This window comes from Ranitomeya imitator, chromosome 5, assembly GCF_032444005.1.
Source record: "Ranitomeya imitator isolate aRanImi1 chromosome 5, aRanImi1.pri, whole genome shotgun sequence".
Lineage (NCBI taxonomy): Eukaryota > Metazoa > Chordata > Amphibia > Anura > Dendrobatidae > Ranitomeya > Ranitomeya imitator.
The window spans coordinates 696775058-696799160 of record NC_091286.1 but is presented as its reverse complement, the minus strand read 5'-3'; the positions used below and the strand labels follow the sequence as shown (position 1 = coordinate 696799160).

Genomic DNA, 24103 nt, shown 5'->3' with positions numbered 1-24103 from the left:
ATATAAACCAATGACAGTCCAAATTTTGGGTGTTCTGACATGTATTCTTTGTATTTTCCTTTATGTCTTTAGCAGAACAACACCATAAATAGATTAGATTGTAATTTTATTTTTTTATTCTTATTTCAGATTTCTGGCAACCGGAGAGAGTTTATCATCCCTCCACTCCCAATACTGGTTTGGAATTTCCACCCTGTCTGGAATAGTTGCGGACACCTGTCGGGCTTTGTGGAATGTACTCCGTGATGAGTTTATACCCGTACCCACCACGGACATGTGGATTGAAATTGCGGAAAAATTCTGGAGTGTGTGTGATTTCCCCAACTGTTTTGGAGCGGTGGATGGAAAGCACATCCGCATTATCAAACCAGCCAGAACAGGATCGGAGTACTTCAATTATAAAAAATATTTTTCTGTAGTGCTCATGGCAATAGCCGATGCGAACTGTCGCTTCATCGCCGTGGACATTGGAGCTTTTGGCCGTGGCAATGATTCCCAGACTATTAAGAACCTGGATGTGGACCGTCGTGTGTATGGCAAAAATTTTAATTTTCCACGGCCACGACCTCTCCCCAACATTCAAGGTCCACCGATGCCATTTGTTATGGTTGGGGATGAGGCCTTTCAGATGTGTGAACACCTACTGAAGCCATATTCCAGTCGGGACTTGAACCACACTAGAAGGATCTTTAACTACAGACTGACTAGGGCCCGAAGAACAGTAGAGTGTACCTTTGGCATTCTAGTCTCCAAATGGCGCATTCTTGCAACAGCCATTAATCTAAAAGTGGAAACAGTCGACGAGTTGGTCAAAGCCTGTGTGGTTCTCCACAATTACATAATAGCTAAGGAGCGACCCAACATTGAACTGGATGAACCAGTTGGAAACCCATTGCCAGATTACCAGTATCGCCCGCTGCGGTCAACAGCTGAAGTTGGCCACATGCGGGACCAATTTCCTTCCTTTTTTGAATCAGATACTGGACGTGTGTCATGGCAGGACAATGTTGTGTAAATGTCCTGTTGGCATTGGGTCTGTACCAGTTATTTTCGTAAATGTTACTAATATTTGTTGTTAATAAACTTTATTTTTTGGTATCTTAACCGTGTCTCCTATGTATTTTCTCTACAAACCAAGTCTGCACTCACACTAGCAGTATTTGGTCAGTATTTTACATCAGTATTTGTAAAACCAGGAGTGGGTGATAAGTGCAGAATGGTGCATGTGTTTCTATTATACTTTTCCTCTAATTGTTCCACTCCTGGTTTTGGCTTACAAATACTGATGTAAAATACTGACCACATACTGCTAGTGTGACGGCAGCCAGGTTGTTAGTGGTAAGGTTGTTGACATCATTGTGTCCCGATTCTGTTCTGCAGTATCTATTGGACGCAGAATGAAGAGACGATGGCTGTTTAATACAAAACAGATCTATACTCAACAAGTCAGGTGTCAGAAATAACGAATTCATGATGCACATATAACAGCCTCATGAATTCACTATTTCTGTCACCTGTGCAGGTGAGTATAGATATGCCTTGTATGACCACCATCGTCCCTTCACTTTGTGTTAAATAGATTACGTACACAGAAGAGAAAATGGAGATTATACAAGGCAGATCTCTACTCACCAGGTCAGGTGTCCTAACTAATGAGTTTTTGGACACCTGACCTGTTGAGTAGAGTTCTGCATTGTATTGCCGCCATTTTCTCTTCAGTCTGCAACACTAGTCAAAGACTAAGCATAAGGAAGAGATTATGGAGATAATACAAGTATTAATTTTTTGGCCCACCTCATAGCTCTATACTAAAGACACACAAAGCTGCAGTCTTTTACTTGCTAACTACTGGAGCTATGATGTGGCCAAAAAATAAAGTGTGCGGCGCACAGTGTGTGTTGCCGGCGGCAAAATAAACAATTAAACCACACATAATTGGGGGCAAAAAACCGATATTATTTATTTTCTTATAAAAAAAATGTATTTAACTGCGCCGGCTTGGGGTAGAATGATGGAAATGGGGGGTGTGAAGCAGTGAGGCCTGGCTAAGTGTGGACGACGCATGGGTGGCAGGAGAAGGGGCAATGAAACTAGTGGGGTCTGGTAGTTCGGGGATGGGGCTTGACACATGAGAGGCCTGAGACGCACTGGAAGGGTGTGACAAACCTGACATTACAGACACACTGGGAGGTGAGGGGGGAGGAATACTGATAGTACGAATTTTTACAATTTTTTTCCTTTTCTGGGATCGCCGTGTTCTGGGAAGCCTCGGTGGGCTCATATGTCGTGGCATGGTCGTGGTGGGTGACCTGTTAGGGTCCGGCTGCACTGTGCTCGTAGAGCATGCAGCCATGCCAGAGTCCATAGTGCTCGTAGAGCGTGCAGCCATGCCATAGTTTATAGTGCTCGTAGAGCGGGCAGCCATATCACAGTCCATAGTGTTCGTAGAGCGTGCAGCCATGCCAGAGTCCATAGTGCTCGTAGAGCGTGCAGCCATGCCAGAGTCCATAGTGCTCGTAGAGCGTGCAGCCATGCCAGAGTTTATAGTGCTCGTAGAGCGGGCAGCCATATCACAGTCCATAGTGTTCGTAGAGCGTGCAGCCATGCCAGAGTCCATAGTGCTCGTAGAGCGTGCAGCCATGCCAGAGTTTATAGTGCTCGTAGAGCGGGCAGCCATATCACAGTCCATAGTGTTCATAGAGCGTGCAGCCATGCCAGAGTCCATAGTGCTCGTAGAGCGTGCAGCCATGCCAGAGTCCATTGTGCTCGTAGAGCGGAAGGCCATGCCAGAGTCCATTGTGCTCGTAGAGCGTGCAGCCATGCCAGAGTCCATAGTGCTCGTAGAGCGTGCAGCCATGCCAGAGTCCATTTTGCTCGTAGAGCGGAAGGCCATGCCAGAGTCCATAGTGCTCGTAGAGCGTGCAGCCATGCCAGAGTCCATAGTGCTCGTAGAGCGTGCAGCCATGCCAGAGTCCATTGTGCTCATAGAGCGTAAGGCCATGCCAGAGTCCATTGTGCTCGTAGAGCGGAAGGCCATGCCAGAGTCCATTGTTCTCGTAGAGCGTGCAGCCATGCCAGAGTCCATAGTGCTCGTAGAGCGTGCAGCCATGCCAGAGTCCATTGTGCTCGTAGAGCGGAAGGCCATGCCAGAGTCCATAGTGCTCGTAGAGCGTGCAGCCATGCCAGAGTCCATTGTGCTCGTAGAGCGGAAGGCTATGCCTGAGTCCTGCTGCATCGTGGTGGTGGCGGTACGGAAGGCCATGCCAGGGTCCTGCTGCCTTGTGGTGTCAGTGGAGGAGGTCCCAGCAGGAGCAGCGGTTGTCATGGTGGTGGCGGTGCACTGTCCTAAAGCACTCGGCATGGTGGTGGTGCTGTACTGGTGCTAGGAATAGAGGTGGCCGTGCAGTGGTATTGAGGTCAATTGTGACAGTGTTGGCACAGGTGGATATGCCGCCACTGTCTGCTGAAAATACCGACTTTGCTGCATAGCCTGCACGTAAGCAGCATTGCAGGCCTGCATGACACTAAGCTGGAGATCAGGAGTAAGGTGTTCCGACATGCCCTGTTCAATTTGGTTAAAAAAAATGATGTGCTGGTCTCTGGAGGTCGGCTTTTACTTGGTCAAGGCTTTTGGTGACCTCCTGGATACGTGTATTCATATGGCTAATGGCAGTATCTAGGCGGTCACCCAAAGCCTTGAGTCCATCGTGAAAAACCGAGCTCAAGTGCAAAAACTCGGGCATGAGTGACCTGTCCGATGCCCTCTGCCGCTGCCGGGAAGAGCCCAAAAAAAGGGGCAGAGACAGAGGACTGGGAAAGGGGAACACCTGATGGACCAGCTTCTTGGTCTTCAGTTAGTGTGGCAGGCCCACTTGCTGCAGCGCTGCAGGATGGCTGGGACGGGTTCCGTGGCTGTCCGAAGAAGGACCGCTCCAGAACCTGGGTCAACAGTGCTGTTCCATGTGCTGTGGACTAAGGAAAAAGAATTAATACCAAAAACTGAATAAACGCCAACTCCTGTTGAATAGAAACATACAGATTATGGCAATACAATACAATCTAATGCACGGGAGAAATACTTCCGTTCTCTGTGCAAGGATCGGTCTTAAAAATGGCAGAATGCTATGGTTTTTGTACTTTCGGATCCTTGCTCCAGAACCACTGGGAACACAGCTCTCCTGACGAAGGTCCTTGTTGAAGCGGTCCTTCATCGAACGCCAACGTGTTTTGACTTTGAGCACTGTTGAAAAAAACAAAACATAACGGTTAGACAATGTACTTTTGGCCGTGCTCACACAAATGAGTGTGATGAGAGAAACTCCTGACAATTTGTGTCATCACACACAGTTGTGTGATCCCGGCCAAGGTCTCTGCTGCTTCACACTGCAGTGCAATACTTACAAAAATGCATTTCGGACCAGAGTCAGGGCGTTGTCCCAGCCATCCCACATCGCTTTGGCCACCTCATTCCATAGGCGCCGGATCGTCACATTGTCCGAGTGCTGTGGAACCCGGGTGTCCACAACGGGACTCGCTCATGGACCAGGGAAATGAGGATATTTTTGTCAATGAGGTCCCCATCCCGTTCTGGAACCTAAAAATTAAATGAAGAAATTAAATGTTGTATACATTGACATAAGTGTTGTGAATTCTGTGGCCAAGCTCCCTCCTGTGGTCGAGAGTGGTACTTCGGCTGGTTCTGTCTATGGGCTTCCTTTGGTGGATGAGAGTGGTACTGCGGCTTCTGAGTTTCCTTCCTCAGGTGATGAGGTTAAGTCGTTAGGTGCTGCTCTATTTAACTCCACCTGGTGCTTTGATCCTGGCCTCCAGTCAATGTTCTAGTATTGGTCTTGCTTCCTCCTGGATCGTTCCTGTGGCCTGTCTATCCTGCATAAGCTAAGTTTTGCTTGTGTTATTTTGTTTGCTATTTTTTCTGTCCAGCTTGCTATATTGGTTTTTCTTGCTTGCTGGAAGCTCTGAGACGCAGAGGGAGCACCTCCGTACCGTTAGTCGGTGCGGAGGGTCTTTTTGCCCCTCTGCGTGGTTGTTTGTAGGTTTTTGTGTTGACCGCAAAGCTATCTTTCCTATCCTCGGTCTATTCAGTAAGTCGGGCCTCACTTTGCTAAATCTATTTCATCTCTGTGTTTGTATTTTCATCTTTACTCACAGTCATTATATGTGGGGGGCTGCCTTTTCCTTTGGGGAATTTCTCTGAGGCAAGGTAGGCTTATTTTTCTATCTTCAGGGCTAGTTAGTTTCTCAGGCTGTGCAGAGTTGCATAGGGAGCGTTAGGCGCAATCCACGGCTACCTCTAGTGTGGTGTGATAGGATTAGGGATTGCGGTCAGCAGAGTTCCCACGTCTCAGAGCTCGTCCTATGTTTTTGGTAATTGTCAGGTCACTTTGTGTGCTCTGAACTTCAATGTCCATTGTGGTTCTGAATTACCTGTTCATAACAGTACTGGAGGCCCAAAGTACTAATGCTTCTCAATAGAGGGAAAAGAGAAGTTCTGAGACTATTTTTTTTTCTTTGCACTGTGTTCTGTCTTTCTTTTCCCCTTTACATCAGGGTGGTTCAGAACACAGGTGTGGACATGGACATTCAAGGTCTGTTCTCTTTGATGGATAATCTCGCTATAAATGTACATAATATTCAAGATTTAGTGGTTCAGAATCCTATGTTAGAACCTAAAATTCCTTTTCCTGAGTTATTTTCTGGAGATAGAGCTAAGTTTTTGAATTTTAAAAATAATTGTAAACTATTTCTGGCTTTGAAACCCCGCTCCTCTGGTGACCCAGTTCAACAAGTCAGGATCATTATTTCTTTTTTGCGTGGCGACCCTCAAGACTGGGCATTTTCCCTTGCGCCAGGAGATCCTGCATTATGTAATATTGATGCGTTTTTTCTGGCGCTCGGATTGCTGTACGACGAACCTAATTCAGTGGATCAGGCAGAGAAAAATTTGCTGGCTCTGTGTCAGGGTCAGGATGAGATAGAGATTTATTGTCAGAAGTTTAGAAAGTGGTCCGTGCTCACTCAATGGAATGAATGTGCGCTGGCAGCTATTTTCAGAAAGGGTCTCTCTGAAGCCCTTAAGGATGTCATGGTGGGATTTCCTATGCCTGCTGGTCTGAATGAGTCTATGTCTTTGGTCATTCAGATCGGTCGACGCTTGCGCGAGCGTAAATCTGTGCACCATTTGGCGGTATTATCTGAGCATAAACCTGAGCCTATGCAGTGCGATAGGACTTTGACCAGAGCTGAAAGGCAAGAACACAGATGTCAGAATGGGCTGTGTTTCTACTGTGGTGATTCCACTCATGCTATCTCCGATTGTCCTAAGCGCACTAAGTGGTTCGCTAGGTCTGCCACCATTGGTACGGTACAGTCGAAATTTCTTTTGTCCGTTACTTTGATCTGCTCTTTGTCTTCCTATTCTGTCATGGCATTTGTGGATTCAGGCGCTGCACTGAATTTGATGGACTTGGAGTTTGCTAGGCGCTGTGGGTTTGTCTTGGAGCCCTTGCAGTGTCCTATTCCATTGAGAGGAATTGATGCTACGCCTTTGGCCAAGAATAAGCCTCAGTATTGGACCCAGCTGACCATGTGCATGGCTCCTGCGCACCAGGACGATATTCGCTTTCTGGTGTTGCATAATCTGCATGATGTGGTCGTGTTGGGGTTGCCATGGCTACAGGTCCATAACCCAGTATTAGATTGGAAATCAATGTCTGTGTCCAGCTGGGGTTGTCAGGGGGTACATGGTGATGTTCCATTTCTGTCTATCTCATCATCCACCCCTCCTGAGGTCCCAGAGTTCTTGTCTGATTACCAGGATGTATTCGATGAGCCCAAGTCCAATGCCCTACCTCCGCATAGGGATTGTGATTGTGCTATCGATTTGATTCCTGGTAGTAAGTTTCCTAAGGGTCGACTGTTAAATTTATCTGTACCTGAGCACGCCGCTATGCGGAGTTACGTAAAGGAATCCTTGGAGAAGGGTCATATTCGCCCGTCATCGTCGCCATTGGGAGTGGGGTTCTTTTTTGTGGCCAAGAAGGATGGTTCGCTGAGACCTTGTATTGATTACCGCCTTCTAAATAAAATTACGGTCAAATTTCAGTACCCCTTGCCGCTGCTGTCTGATTTGGTTGCTCGGATTAAGGGGGCTAGTTGGTTCACCAAGATAGATCTTCGTGGTGCGTATAATCTTGTGCGTATTAAACGGGGCGATGAATGGAAAACAGCATTTAATACGCCCGAAGGCCATTTTGAGTACCTGGTTATGCCATTCGGACTTTCTAATGCTCCATCAGTGTTTCAGTCCTTTATGCATGACATCTTCCGAGAGTACCTGGATAAATTCCTGATTGTATACTTGGATGATATTTTGGTCTTCTCGGATGATTGGGAGTCTCATGTGAAGCAGGTCAGAATGGTGTTCCAGGTCCTGCGTGCTAATTCTTTGTTTGTGAAGGGGTCAAAGTGTCTCTTTGGTGTTCAGAAGATTTCATTTTTGGGGTTCATTTTTTCTCCTTCTACTATCGAGATGGACCCTGTTAAAGTTCAGGCCATTTATGATTGGACTCAGCCAACATCTCTGAAGAGTCTGCAGAAGTTCCTGGGCTTTGCTAATTTTTATCGTCGCTTCATCGATAATTTTTCTAGTATTGCTAAACCGTTGACTGATTTAACAAAGAAGGGTGCTGATGTGGTCAATTGGTCTTCTGCTGCTGTGGAAGCTTTTCAGGAGCTGAAGCGTCGTTTTTCTTCTGCCCCTGTGTTGTGCCAACCAGATGTTTCGCTTCCGTTTCAGGTCGAGGTTGATGCTTCCGAAATTGGAGCAGGGGCTGTTTTGTCGCAGAGAAGTTCTGATTGCTCGGTGATGAAACCATGCGCCTTCTTTTCCAGGAAATTTTCGCCTGCTGAGCGAAATTATGATGTTGGCAATCGAGAGTTGCTGGCCATGAAGTGGGCATTCGAGGAGTGGCGTCATTGGCTTGAAGGAGCTAAGCATCGCGTGGTGGTCTTTACTGATCACAAAAACTTGACTTATCTCGAGTCTGCCAAACGGTTGAATCCTAAACAGGCTCGTTGGTCGCTGTTTTTCTCCCGTTTTGACTTTGTGGTTTCGTACCTTCCGGGCTCTAAAAATGTGAAGGCGGATGCCCTGTCTAGGAGTTTTGTGCCCGATTCTCCGGGTTTGCCTGAGCCGGCGGGTATTCTCAAAGAGGGGGTAATTTTGTCTGCCATCTCCCCTGATTTGCGGCGGGTGCTGCAAAAATTTCAGGCTAATAGACCTGACCGTTGCCCAGCGGAGAAACTGTTTGTCCCTGATAGATGGACTAGTAGAGTTATCTCTGAGGTTCACTGTTCGGTGTTGGCTGGTCATCCTGGAATCTTTGGTACCAGAGATTTAGTGGCTAGATCCTTTTGGTGGCCGTCTCTGTCGCGGGATGTGCGTTCTTTTGTGCAGTCCTGTGGGATTTGTGCTCGGGCTAAGCCCTGCTGTTCTCGTGCCAGTGGGTTGCTTTTGCCCTTGCCGGTCCCGAAGAGGCCTTGGACACATATCTCTATGGATTTTATTTCGGATCTCCTCGTCTCTCAAAGAATGTCGGTCATTTGGGTGGATTGTGATCGCTTCTCTAAGATGGTCCATTTGGTGCCCTTGTCTAAATTGCCTTCCTCCTCTGATTTGGTGCCGTTGTTTTTCCAGCATGTGGTTCGTTTACATGGCATTCCAGAGAACATCGTTTCTGACAGAGGTTCCCAGTTTGTTTCGAGGTTTTGGCGAGCCTTTTGTGCTAGGATGGGCATTGATTTGTCTTTTTCCTCGGCTTTCCATCCTCAGACAAATGGCCAGACTGAACGAACCAATCAGACCTTGGAAACATATCTGAGATGTTTTGTTTCTGCTGATCAGGATGATTGGGTGTCCTTTTTGCCTTTGGCTGAGTTCGCCCTTAATAATCGGGCCAGCTCGGCTACTTTGGTTTCGCCATTTCTCTGCAATTCTGGGTTCCACCCTCGTTCCTCTTCAGGGCAGGTTGAGTCTTCGGACTGTCCTGGTGTGGATACTGTGGTGGATAGGTTGCAGCAGATTTGGACTCATGTAGTGGACAATCTGACTTTGTCCCAGGAGAAGGCTCAACGTTTCGCTAACCGCAGGCGCTGTGTGGGTCCCCGACTTCGTGTTGGGGATTTGGTTTGATTGTCATCTCGTTATCTTCCTATGAAGGTTTCCTCTCCTAAATTTAAGCCTCGTTTCATTGGTCCATATAGGATTTCTGAGGTTCTTAATCCTGTGTCTTTTCGTTTGACTCTTCCAGCTTCTTTTTCCATCCATAATGTGTTCCATAGGTCATTGTTGCGGAGATACGTGGCACCTGTGGTTCCTTCTATTGATCCTCCTGCTCCGGTTTTGGTTGAAGGGGAATTGGAGTATATAGTGGAGAAGATTTTGGATTCTCGTGTTTCGAGACGGAAACTCCAGTATCTGGTTAAGTGGAAAGGTTATGGTCAGGAAGATAATTCCTGGGTCTTTGCCTCTGATGTCCATGCTGCCGATCTGGTTCGTGCCTTTCATGTGGCTCATCCTGGTCGGCCTGGGGGCTCTGGTGAGGGTTCGGTGACCCCTCCTCAAGGGGGGGGGTACTGTTGTGAATTCTGTGGCCAAGCTCCCTCCTGCGGTCGAGAGTGGTACTTCGGCTGGTTCTGTCTATGGGCTTCCTTTGGTGGATGAGAGTGGTACTGCGGCTTCTGAGTTTCCTTCCTCAGGTGATGAGGTTAAGTCGTTAGGTGCTGCTCTATTTAACTCCACCTGGTGCTTTGATCCTGGCCTCCAGTCAATGTTCTAGTATTGGTCTTGCTTCCTCCTGGATCGTTCCTGTGGCCTGTCTATCCTGCATAAGCTAAGTTTTGCTTGTGTTATTTTGTTTGCTATTTTTTCTGTCCAGCTTGCTATATTGGTTTTTCTTGCTTGCTGGAAGCTCTGAGACGCAGAGGGAGCACCTCCGTACCGTTAGTCGGTGCGGAGGGTCTTTTTGCCCCTCTGCGTGGTTGTTTGTAGGTTTTTGTGTTGACCGCAAAGCTATCTTTCCTATCCTCGGTCTATTCAGTAAGTCGGGCCTCACTTTGCTAAATCTATTTCATCTCTATGTTTGTATTTTCATCTTTACTCACAGTCATTATATGTGGGGGGCTGCCTTTTCCTTTGGGGAATTTCTCTGAGGCAAGGTAGGCTTATTTTTCTATCTTCAGGGCTAGTTAGTTTCTCAGGCTGTGCCGAGTTGCATAGGGAGCGTTAGGCGCAATCCACGGCTACCTCTAGTGTGGTTGGAGAGGATTAGGGATTGCGGTCAGCAGAGTTTCCACGTCTCAGAGCTCGTCCTATGTTTTTGGTAATTGTCAGGTCACTTTGTGTGCTCTGAACTTCAATGCCCATTGTGGTTCTGAATTACCTGTTCATAACACATAAGGAAAAGAAAGAAAACAGAGGCTGAGAAATGGCATGAATAAAAAGTCAAGATAAAAAAAGGAGTACAGAAGAAAAATGTAAAGAAAGAGGAAAGTAAAGAAAGGAAGATTCAAGAATACTAAAGTGAGGACAGTACAGTAATCAGTCAGCCAGGTATACTTACACGCTGCCGCCTTGACACCCGACCGTGACCCCGCTGCTCCTGCTCACCCTCTGCTGCAGTAGAAGTGCTCTAAAAAAAGGAAAAAAAAAATGTCACATGTGTAGATGTGACAGTGAATACTTACCAATCTGAGGAGGTGAGGACTCACTTCACTGACATGTTCGGCTTGAGAAGGCCCAGGACGTTGCTCCTCATCAGAAGAAGATAACATTCAGATGCATGTAGAAAGAAAGAAATGGCAGAAATTAGGACATGTAGAGAAAGAAAATAGAAAATAAAGCCATTGGCAAGGATATACTCACATTGTTCATAGGCTTGTTTCCTCCATGGTGCTTTGGTCTGTCTGCTCTGCTTGTCTGTCTGCGAAGTTGTGACCTGCAACTGTCCACTCCCTCCCTTTATCACCTTGTATGTGGGGGGTGGCTTATCAGTGTCTAGACATGTTTTTCTCTTGTGCAACGCATGCGTTCGCGAACGCAAGCAAACGCATGTGCTTGCGGCCGCATGCGTTCACATAGACAGCAATGCGTTTTTTTGCTGCATTTCTTCCGCTAACAACCGCATACGTTTCTAGATGAATTGATGCCTCTAAAATGACTACATGTAGCATTTACCGCGCCAAACCACAGACGACGAAACGACGCATGCGTCATCAAAAGCGGCATAACGCAATCAAACGCAAACACTTGCATCCCTAATGTTAAATATAGGAACAACACATGCGGATTATTGCGGATGAAACGCTGCGGACACAAGCGCAAATGTGAAACCGGCCTAAGGCTTGCAAGGGAGACCAAAAGCAATAAAAAAGGATTTAAGGAGTATGTCAAAGGCAAAAAAAAAAAAAAATCAAAGATGCTATAGGATTTTTACAGGATGAAGTGGTCAAAATGATGTTGGGAAGCTGAACTTTTAAATTCCTAGTTTCCAGCTGTGTTCTCTAAGAAAACAATCTGAACAAGGAGTTTATTCCTATATTCCGGCCCGTGTGATGCTGTTTCACATCAGGATATATGCCTGGATCTCTTCCCTCCTATTGGCCAGCCTCTGTGGAGTGCAGGCGACAAGGGCGCATGTCTGTAATTTGACCAACTTAATGCACTTATTATCCGGACCTAAACCTGGACCCAGTTACGGATTGGGGCTGAAATTCAGCCCTGGCATTTTAAATCACACAGGCCCATGTTGTCCCCATTGGATATATTACTAATATAACCCTGGATGGAGGAAAGCAAGATGTATTACCAGTCCAATATTTCTAATGATCCCCGTGGCTGCTGGGGTAAGTGACGGAGTCAGCGACTTTGTGTTCCATCACAACTCTTAACAGCGGGTGTCGTGAGAACACAGAATCTGTTAACAACGTAGCAGACACGGAGGCCCACGGCATTTGTCAGAATTGCCAGATGGCCAGTCCGGCCCTGCCTGGACCCTCTCCCTGCCACTGGCTAGCTCTTGGGGAATATTTGTGAGCAAACTAAATATGGACCGGCCTTTATTATAGCTGCATTTTTATGGATCCGACGTTTCAACATAAGTAACGATTATATTCACGCATGTTTATATGTACGGAAAATAGTTGGTCCTTTTGGGATTAATGCAATGGGAATGTTGTTCTCTAACTGCATTCAATTTTTATTGATCGCAAAAGTGATCTCCATTTTTATCCGTATGTTGCACAAGAGTGGACACTTGTATAGTTCATCCTTATGTTTTTTGTCTATTCACTTTGTTTTTTCAGATGGGCGTGAGAGATATTTACTTTCCATCCAAAATGATCTGGGCACTATATCACCACAAACTCTGTATGTAAATTGTAGGCACCATTGTTTAATACATTGCACCTGACTTTCTTCTTCTATATTCTCCAAGCACTGTCACTTTACCCCTGTTCCTGTAGCTTTATGCACTGTCATTTTAAGAACATCATTTTTGGATTTATAATAAACCCTAATTGACACTATTATTGTCATAGTTGTAGTTCTTCTCGGTCACATATACCTTATCAGTAGATAACATAGCTATACATAACATATAGCACGTTTTGTGATCACTCCCAAAATGGCCGCACTCATGGTCCACTACAGCATGGCTGCCGAGTGTGCGAACCTGCAATCGTCATACACTAGGTGGTTATCTGACGACCACCGTGCGCATGTCTAGTGGAATTTCATCCTAATATGCGCGTGCTGAGTCCTGACGGTCACCTGGGAAGCCGCTATGTAGGTGGGGTGACCGGAGCGCACTCGCCGCATTAACAGCAGCTGGCCACAACGTTAATATAGATGTTGGGACAGACAATAAGACACCCCACTGAGAGAGCATAAACGGGCATCAGGGGCTGCAGGGAAAGCACGTGTCTGGATGGGTGACGCTCGCTATGCATCTTCGGGAAGGGGACTCTTTGTTGGCGCTACACTTCGGATCATCCTCCATACTTTCTCTTGGCGTTACGAGTGCGGTTTCTCATTTCACCTGCTGACTGTGCACTTCCTTGCATGTCTTCCATTTGTTTAAACCTCTATGCTATATTTGGCAAATTTTGTACATTCTATTTGTAATATGTTTCTCTAATAAAATGATACATTTTATTTCCCGTTCCTTTATTTTTCGGTGTTTCTACAGAAGACATTTCTGAGTGTATTTGCGGTTTCGCGCAGGGTCTCCACCCAGTGTAGACGGCGATAATCTCCTTACCGAGTAATGCGAGATGCCGCTGCTCCTCCTCCATCCGGACCTCCTTGTACTGATCCCAGTGTCCGTCTATATAATCCCACTCCTCCAGGGAGAAATAGATAGCGACGTCCTGACACCGGAGAGGAACCTGACAACCAACAAGGCAGACATCACCCAACCAATAGAAATCAATAGAGATCCCTTCACTACTAGATACTATGAATCAATGGCGACATGGAAGGAACAATACGATCAGATAGATTACTTTATTACCCATGGAGCATAAGAGCAGTAATGGAGCACGGATACAATAGACCTGAGCTGTGTGATCGGAGCAGTAATCATCTCTGGGGCAGCTCATCAGCATTATTAATGTCAGCCGCTGACAGCGTGCACCATGCTGCAACTGTCTCCGACACTGGGCCGAGTCTCCAGCCTACAGGTGCGAGCGAGACAGCGTGCTGTGCAATATACGCGGACCCCGACAATGGAGGGGATGGAGAAACTAATTCTCTGCCTCCTCCGCAGCTCTGCTCCAATCCTCCCTGTGCAAGAGGCTCGGAGCTCAGGCCCAGGACACTCGGCTCGGCTCACAGCAGATGCTATACGCTCGTCTGACCCCGGCCTGAATGATAAAATAGCACCTGTGTACGGCAGCACAGAACACCTGGCCAATATAGTCACCAGCCAAGTGTTGTCAGACACATTCACAGATAAATAACACAGGCAGAGATGTGAGCGAAGCTGTCCATGATATTTAGCCGAGGTGCAAGTATAAACCAATGAGGTGGCAAAAGAGTATCTGTATACATCACCCAGAATCCTCCACTGCATAATAACCGGGAACTACCTGTAGCATCATGTAAGGACGATGTCCCTGACCACACCGGCTCCTCTCATCACCCAGAATCCTCCAGTGTACACTGTATAATCTCCCAGCAGTCTCCTCTCATCACCCAGAATCCTCCAGTGTATACTGTATAATCTCCCAGCAGTCTCCACTCATCACCCAGAATCCTCCAGTGTACACTGTATAATCTCCCAGCAGTCACCTCCCATCACCCAGAATCCTCCAGTGTACACTGTATAATCTCCCAGCAGTCACCTCTCATCACCCAGAATCCTCCAGTGTATACTGTATAATCTCCCAGCAGTCTCCTCTCATCACCCAGAATCCTCCAGTGTATACTGTATAATCTCCCAGCAGTCTCCTCATCACCCAGAATCCTCCAGTGTATACTGTATAATCTCCCAGCAGTCTCCTCTCATCACCCAGAATCCTCCAGTGTACACTGTATAATATCCCAGCAGTCTCCTCTCATCACCCAGAATCCTCCAGTGTATACTGTATAATCTCCCAGCAGTCTCCTCTCATCACCCAGAATCCTCCAGTGTACACTGTATAATCTCCCAGCAGTCACCTCCCATCACCCAGAATCCTCCAGTGTATACTGTATAATCTCCCAGCAGTCACCTCCCATCACCCAGAATCCTCCAGTGTACACTGTATAATCTCCCAGCAGTCACCTCTCATCACCCAGAATCCTCCAGTGTATACTGTATAATCTCCCAGCAGTCTCCTCTCATCACCCAGAATCCTCCAGTGTACACTGTATAATCTCCCAGCAGTCACCTCTCATCACCCAGAATCCTCCAGTGTATACTGTATAATCTCCCAGCAGTCTCCTCTCATCACCCAGAATCCTCCAGTGTATACTGTATAATCTCCCAGCAGTCTCCTCATCACCCAGAATCCTCCAGTGTATACTGTATAATCTCCCAGCAGTCTCCTCTCATCACCCAGAATCCTCCAGTGTACACTGTATAATATCCCAGCAGTCTCCTCTCATCACCCAGAATCCTCCAGTGTATACTGTATAATCTCCCAGCAGTCTCCTCTCATCACCCAGAATCCTCCAGTGTACACTGTATAATCTCCCAGCAGTCACCTCCCATCACCCAGAATCCTCCAGTGTATACTGTATAATCTCCCAGCAGTCTCCTCTCATCACCCAGAATCCTCCAGTGTACACTGTATAATCTCCCAGCAGTCACCTCTCATCACCCAGAATCCTCCAGTGTATACTGTATAATCTCCCAGCAGTCTCCTCTCATCACCCAGAATCCTCCAGTGTACACTGTATAATCTCCCAGCAGTCACCTCTCATCACCCAGAATCCTCCAGTGTATACTGTATAATCTCCCAGCAGTCACCTCTCATCACCCAGAATCCTCCAGTGTACACTGTATAATCTCCCAGCAGTCTCCTCTCATCACCCAGAATCCTCCAGTGTATACTGTACAATCTCCCAGCAGTCTCCTCTCATCACCCAGAATCCTCCAGTGTACACTGTATAATCTCCCAGCAGTCTCCTCTCCTCTCCTCTCATCACCCAGAATCCTCCAGTGTATACTGTATAATCTCCCAGCAGTCTCCTCTCATCACCCAGAATCCTCCAGTGTACACTGTATAATCTCCCAGCAGTCTCCTCTCATCACCCAGAATCCTCCAGTGTATACTGTATAATATCCCAGCAGTCTCCTCTCATCACCCAGAATCCTCCAGTGTATACTGTATAATCTCCCAGCAGTCTCCTCTCATCACCCAGAATCCTCCAGTGTATACTGTATAATCTCCCAGCAGTCTCCTCCCATCACCCAGAATCCTCCAGTGTATACTGTATAATCTCCCAGCAGTCTCCTCTCATCACCCAGAATCCTCCAGTGTACACTGTATAATCTCCCAGCAGTCACCTCCCATCACCCAGAATCCTCCAGTGTATACTGTATAATCTCCCAGCAGTCTCCTCTCATCACCCAGAATCCTCCAGTGTATACTGTATAATCTCCCAGCAGTCTCCTCTCATCACCCAGAATCCTCCAGTGTATACTGTATAATCTCCCAGCAGTCTCCTCTCATCACCCAGAATCCTCCAGTGTACACTGTATAATCTCCCAGCAGTCTCCTCTCATCACCCAGAATCCTCCAGTGTACACTGTATAATCTCCCAGCAGTCTGCTCATCACCCAGAATCCTCCAGTGTATACTGTATAATCTCCCAGCAGTCTCCTCTCATCACCCAGAATCCTCCAGTGTACACTGTATAATCTCCCAGCAGTCACCTCCCATCACCCAGAATCCTCCAGTGTATACTGTATAATCTCCCAGCAGTCTCCTCTCATCACCCAGAATCCTCCAGTGTACACTGTATAATATCCCAGCAGTCTCCTCTCATCACCCAGAATCCTCCAGTGTATACTGTATAATCTCCCAGCAGTCTCCTCTCATCACCCAGAATCCTCCAGTGTACACTGTATAATCTCCCAGCAGTCACCTCCCATCACCCAGAATCCTCCAGTGTATACTGTATAATCTCCCAGCAGTCTCCTCTCATCACCCAGAATCCTCCAGTGTATACTGTATAATCTCCCAGCAGTCTCCTCTCATCACCCAGAATCCTCCAGTGTATACTGTATAATCTCCCAGCAGTCTCCTCTCATCACCCAGAATCCTCCAGTGTACACTGTATAATCTCCCAGCAGTCTCCTCTCATCACCCAGAATCCTCCAGTGTATACTGTATAATCTCCCAGCAGTCTCCTCTCATCACCCAGAATCCTCCAGTGTATACTGTATAATCTCCCAGCAGTCTGCTCATCACCCAGAATCCTCCAGTGTATACTGTATAATCTCCCAGCAGTCACCTCCCATCACCCAGAATCCTCCAGTGTACACTGTATAATCTCCCAGCAGTCTCCTCTCATCACCCAGAATCCTACAGTGTACACTGTATAATCTCCCAGCAGTCTCCTCTCATCACCCAGAATCCTCCAGTGTACACTGTATAATCTCCCAGCAGTCTCCTCTCATCACCCAGAATCCTCCAGTGTATACTGTATAATCTCCCAGCAGTCTCCTCTCATCACCCAGAATCCTCCAGTGTACACTGTATAATCTCCCAGCAGTCTCCTCTCATCACCCAGAATCCTCCAGTGTATACTGTATAATCTCCCAGCAGTCACCTCCCATCACCCAGAATCCTCCAGTGTATACTGTATAATCTCCCAGCAGTCTCCTCTCATCACCCAGAATCCTCCAGTGTATACTGTATAATCTCCCAGCAGTCTCCACCCATCACCCAGAATCCTCCAGTGTATACTGTATAATCTCCCAGCAGTCTCCACTCATCACCCAGAATCCTCCAGTGTACACTGTATAATCTCCCAGCAGTCACCTCCCATCACCCAGAATCCTCCAGTGTATACTGTATAATCTCCCAGCAGTCACCTCCCATCACCCAGAATCCTCCAGTGTACACTGTATAATCTCCCAGCAGTCACCTCTCATCACCCAGAATCCTCCAGTGTATACTGTATAATCTCCCAGCAGTCTCCTCTCATCACCCAGAATCCTCCAGTGTATACTGTATAATCTCCCAGCAGTCACCTCCCATCACCCAGAATCCTCCAGTGTACACTGTATAATCTCCCAGCAGTCACCTCTCATCACCCAGAATCCTCCAGTGTATACTGTATAATCTCCCAGCAGTCACCTCTCATCACCCAGAATCCTCCAGTGTATACTGTATAATCTCCCAGCAGTCACCTCTCATCACCCAGAATCCTCCAGTGTATACTGTATAATCTCCCAGCAGTCACCTCTCATCACCCAGAATCCTCCAGTGTACACTGTATAATCTCCCAGCAGTCTCCTCTCATCACCCAGAATCCTCCAGTGTATACTGTATAATCTCCCAGCAGTCTCCTCTCATCACCCAGAATCCTCCAGTGTACACTGTATAATCTCCCAGCAGTCTCCTCTCATCACCCAGAATCCTCCAGTGTATACTGTATAATATCCCAGCAGTCTCCTCTCATCACCCAGAATCCTCCAGTGTATACTGTATAATCTCCCAGCAGTCTCCTCTCATCACCCAGAATCCTCCAGTGTATACTGTATAATCTCCCAGCAGTCTCCTCCCATCACCCAGAATCCTCCAGTGTATACTGTATAATCTCCCAGCAGTCTCCTCTCATCACCCAGAATCCTCCAGTGTACACTGTATAATCTCCCAGCAGTCACCTCCCATCACCCAGAATCCTCCAGTGTATACTGTATAATCTCCCAGCAGTCTCCTCTCATCACCCAGAATCCTCCAGTGTATACTGTATAATCTCCCAGCAGTCTCCTCTCATCACCCAGAATCCTCCAGTGTACACTGTATAATCTCCCAGCAGTCTCCTATCATCACCCAGAATCCTCCAGTGTACACTGTATAATCTCCCAGCAGTCACCTCCCATCACCCAGAATCCTCCAGTGTATACTGTATAATCTCCCAGCAGTCTCCTCTCATCACCCAGAATCCTCCAGTGTATACTGTATAATCTCCCAGCAGTCTCCTCTCATCACCCAGAATCCTCCAGTGTATACTGTATAATCTCCCAGCAGTCTCCTCTCATCACCCAGAATCCTCCAGTGTACACTGTATAATCTCCCAGCAGTCTCCTCTCATCACCCAGAATCCTCCAGTGTATACTGTATAATCTCCCAGCAGTCTCCTCTCATCACCCAGAATCCTCCAGTGTACACTGTATAATCTCCCAGCAGTCACCTCCCATCACCCAGAATCCTCCAGTGTATACTGTATAATCTCCCAGCAGTCTCCTCTCATCACCCAGAATCCTCCAGTGTACACTGTATAATATCCCAGCAGTCTCCTCTCATCACCCAGAATCCTCCAGTGTATACTGTATAATCTCCCAGCAGTCTCCTCTCATCACCCAGAATCCTCCAGTGTACACTGTATAATCTCCCAGCAGTCACCTCCCATCACCCAGAATCCTCCAGTGTATACTGTATAATCTCCCAGCAGTCTCCTCTCATCACCCAGAATCCTCCAGTGTATACTGTATAATCTCCCAGCAGTCTCCTCTCATCACCCAGAATCCTCCAGTGTATACTGTATAATCTCCCAGCAGTCTCCTCTCATCACCCAGAATCCTCCAGTGTACACTGTATAATCTCCCAGCAGTCTCCTCTCATCACCCAGAATCCTCCAGTGTATACTGTATAATCTCCCAGCAGTCTCCTCTCATCACCCAGAATCCTCCAGTGTATACTGTATAATCTCCCAGCAGTCTGCTCATCACCCAGAATCCTCCAGTGTATACTGTATAATCTCCCAGCAGTCACCTCCCATCACCCAGAATCCTCCAGTGTACACTGTATAATCTCCCAGCAGTCTCCTCTCATCACCCAGAATCCTACAGTGTACACTGTATAATCTCCCAGCAGTCTCCTCTCATCACCCAGAATCCTCCAGTGTATACTGTATAATCTCCCAGCAGTCTCCTCTCATCACCCAGAATCCTCCACTGCATAATAACCGGGAACTACCTGTAGCATCATGTAAGGACGATGTCCCTGACCACACCGGCTCCTCTCATCACCCAGAATTCTCCAGTGTACACTGTATAATCTCCCAGCAGTCTCCTCTCATCACCCAGAATCCTCCAGTGTACACTGTATAATCTCCCAGCAGTCTCCTCTCATCACCCAGAATCCTCCAGTGTACACTGTATAATCTCCCAGCAGTCTCCTCTCATCACCCAGAATCCTCCAGTGTACACTGTATAATCTCCCAGCAGTCTCCTCTCATCACCCAGAATCCTCCAGTGTATACTGTATAATCTCCCAGCAGTCTCCTCTCATCACCCAGAATCCTCCAGTGTATACTGTATAATCTCCCAGCAGTCTCCTCTCATCACCCAGAATCCTCCAGTGTATACTGTATAATCTCCCAGCAGTCTCCTCTCATCACCCAGAATCCTCCAGTGTATACTGTATAATCTCCCAGCAGTCTCCTCTCATCACCCAGAATCCTCCAGTGTATACTGTATAATCTCCCAGCAGTCACCTCCCATCACCCAGAATCCTCCAGTGTACACTGTATAATCTCCCAGCAGTCACCTCTCATCACCCAGAATCCTCCAGTGTATACTGTATAATCTCCCAGCAGTCTCCTCTCATCACCCAGAATCCTCCAGTGTACACTGTATAATCTCCCAGCAGTCTCCTCTCATCACCCAGAATCCTCCAGTGTACACTGTATAATCTCCCAGCAGTCTCCTCTCATCACCCAGAATCCTCCAGTGTATACTGTATAATCTCCCAGCAGTCTCCTCTCATCACCCAGAATCCTCCACTGCATAATAACCGGGAACTACCTGTAGCATCATGTAAGGACGATGTCCCTGACCACACCGGCTCCCCTCATCACCCAGAATTCTCCAGTGTACACTGTATAATCTCCCAGCAGTCTCCTCTCATCACCCAGAATCCTCCAGTGTACACTGTATAATCTCCCAGCAGTCTCCTCTCATCACCCAGAATCCTCCAGTGTACACTGTATAATCTCCCAGCAGTCTCCTCTCATCACCCAGAATCCTCCAGTGTACACTGTATAATCTCCCAGCAGTCTCCTCTCATCACCCAGAATCCTCCAGTGTACACTGTATAATCTCCCAGCAGTCTCCTCTCATCACCCAGAATCCTCCAGTGTATACTGTATAATCTCCCAGCAGTCTCCTCTCATCACCCAGAATCCTCCAGTGTACACTGTATAATCTCCCAGCAGTCACCTCCCATCACCCAGAATCCTCCAGTGTATACTGTATAATCTCTCAGCAGTCTCCTCTCATCACCCAGAATCCTCCAGTGTATACTGTATAATCTCCCAGCAGTCTCCTCTCATCACCCAGAATCCTCCAGTGTACACTGTATAATCTCCCAGCAGTCTCCTCTCATCACCCAGAATCCTCCAGTGTACACTGTATAATCTCCCAGCAGTCTCCTCTCATCACCCAGAATCCTCCAGTGTATACTGTATAATCTCCCAGCAGTCTCCTCTCATCACCCAGAATCCTCCAGTGTACACTGTATAATCTCCCAGCAGTCACCTCCCATCACCCAGAATCCTCCAGTGTATACTGTATAATCTCCCAGCAGTCTCATCACCCAGAATCCTCCAGTGTATACTGTATAATCTCCCAGCAGTCTCCTCCCATCACCCAGAATCCTCCAGTGTATACTGTATAATCTCCCAGCAGTCTCATCACCCAGAATCCTCCAGTGTACACTGTATAATCTCCCAGCAGTCTCCTCTCATCACCCAGAGTCCTCCAGTGTATACTGTATAATCTCTCAGCAGTCTCCACCCATCACCCAGAATCCTCCAGTATATACTGTATAATCTCCCAGCAGTCTCCTCTCATCACCCAGAATCCTCCAGTGTACACTGTATAATCTCCCAGCAGTCTCCTCTCATCACCCAGAATCCTCCAGTGTATACTGTACAATCTCCCAGCAGCCTCCTCTCATCACCCAGAATCCTCCAGTGTATACTGTATAATCTCTCAGCAGTCTCCTCCCATCACCCAGAATCCTCCAGTGTATACTGTATAATCTCCCAGCAGTCTCCTCTCATCACCCAGAATCCTCCAGTGTACACTGTATAATCTCCCAGCAGCTTACTCTCATCACCCAGAATCCTCCAGTGTATACTGTATAATCTCCCAGCAGTCTCCACCCATCACCCAGAATCCTCCAGTGTACACTGTATAATCTCCCAGCAGTCTCCTCTCATCACCCAGAATCCTCCAGTGTACACTGTATAATCTCCCAGCAGTCTCCTCTCATCACCCAGAATCCTCCAGTGTACACTGTATAATCTCCCAGCAGTCTCCTCTCATCACCCAGAATCCTCCAGTGTATACTGTATAATCTCCCAGCAGTCTCCTCTCATCACCCAGAATCCTCCAGTGTATACTGTATAATCTCTCAGCAGTCTCCTCCCATCACCCAGAATCCTCCAGTGTATACTGTATAATCTCCCAGCAGTCTCCTCTCATCACCCAGAATCCTCCAGTGTATACTGTATAATCTCCCAGCAGTCTCCACCCATCACCCAGAATCCTCCAGTGTACACTGTATAATCTCCCAGCAGTCTCCTCTCATCACCCAGAATCCTCCAGTGTACACTGTATAATCTCCCAGCAGCTTACTCTCATCACCCAGAATCCTCCAGTGTATACTGTATAATCTCCCAGCAGTCTCCTCCAATCACCCAGAATCCTCCAGTGTACACTGTATAATCTCCCAGCAGTCTCCTCTCATCACCCAGAATCCTCCAGTATACTGTATAATCTCCCAGCAGTCTCCTCTCATCACCCAGAATCCTCCAGTGTATACTGTATAATCTCCCAGCAGTCTCCTCTCATCACCCAGAATCCTCCAGTGTACACTGTATAATCTCCCAGCAGTCTCCTCTCATCACCCAGAATCCTCCAGTGTACACTGTATAATCTCCCAGCAGTCTCCTCTCATCACCCAGAATCCTCCAGTATACTGTATACTCTCCCAGCAGTCTCCACCCATCACCCAGAATCCTCCAGTGTATACTGTATAATCTCCCAGCAGTCTCCTCTCCTCACCCAGAATCCTCCAGTGTATACTGTATAATCTCCCAGCAGTCTCCTCCCATCACCCAGAATCCTCCAGTGTATACTGTATAATCTCCCAGCAGTCTCCACCCATCACCCAGAATCCTCCAGTGTACACTGTATAATCTCCCAGCAGTCTCCTCTCATCACCCAGAATCCTCCAGTGTATACTGTATAATCTCTCAGCAGTCTCCTCCCATCACCCAGAATCCTCCAGTGTATACCGTATAATCTCCCAGCAGTCTCCACCCATCACCCAGAATCCTCCAGTGTACACTGTATAATCTCCCAGCAGTCTCCTCTCATCATCCAGAATCCTCCAGTGTACACTGTATAATCTCCCAGCAGTCTCCTCTCATCACCCAGAATCCTCCAGTGTATACTGTATAATCTCCCAGCAGTCTCCTCTCATCTCCCAGAATCCTCCAGTGTACACTGTATAATCTCCCAGCAGCCTCCTCTCATCACCCAGAATCCTCCAGTGTATACTGTATAATCTCCCAGCAGTCTCCTCCAATCACCCAGAATCCTCCAGTGTATACTGTATAATCTCCCAGCAGTCTCCTCTCATCACCCAGAATCCTCCAGTGTATACTGTATAATCTCCCAGCAGTCTCCTCTCATCACCCAGAATCCTCCAGTGTATACTGTATAATCTCCCAGCAGTCTCCTCCAATCACCCAGAATCCTCCAGTGTACACTGTATAATCTCCCAGCAGTCTCCTCTCATCACCCAGAATCCTCCAGTGTATACTGTATAATCTCCCAGCAGTCACCTCTCATCACCCAGAATCCTCCAGTGTATACTGTATAATCTCCCAGCAGTCTCCTCTCCTCACCCAGAATCCTCCAGTGTATACTGTATAATCTCCCAGCAGTCTCCTCCCATCACCCAGAATCCTCCAGTGTATACTGTATAATCTCCCAGCAGTCTCCACCCATCACCCAGAATCCTCCAGTGTACACTGTATAATCTCCCAGCAGTCTCCTCTCATCACCCAGAATCCTCCAGTGTATACTGTATAATCTCTCAGCAGTCTCCTCCCATCACCCAGAATCCTCCAGTGTACACTGTATAATCTCCCAGCAGTCTCCACCCATCACCCAGAATCCTCCAGTGTACACTGTATAATCTCCCAGCAGTCTCCTCTCATCACCCAGAATCCTCCAGTGTACACTGTATAATCTCCCAGCAGTCTCCTCTCATCACCCAGAATCCTCCAGTGTACACTGTATAATCTCCCAGCAGTCTCCTCTCATCACCCAGAATCCTCCAGTGTATACTG

General features: G+C 47.4%; 1 protein-coding gene across 1 annotated transcript in view; it reads right to left on the bottom strand.

Annotated features, from left to right (window-relative positions):
* Positions 1-24103, bottom strand: part of LOC138638839 (oocyte zinc finger protein XlCOF22-like) — a 247230-nt gene that overhangs the window by 122701 nt on the left and 100426 nt on the right. Inside the window, exon 4 of the mRNA XM_069728497.1 lies at positions 13338-13464. Within this exon, the coding sequence (XP_069584598.1) occupies positions 13338-13464 (127 nt within the window). The remainder of the gene's footprint in view (positions 1-13337; positions 13465-24103) is intronic.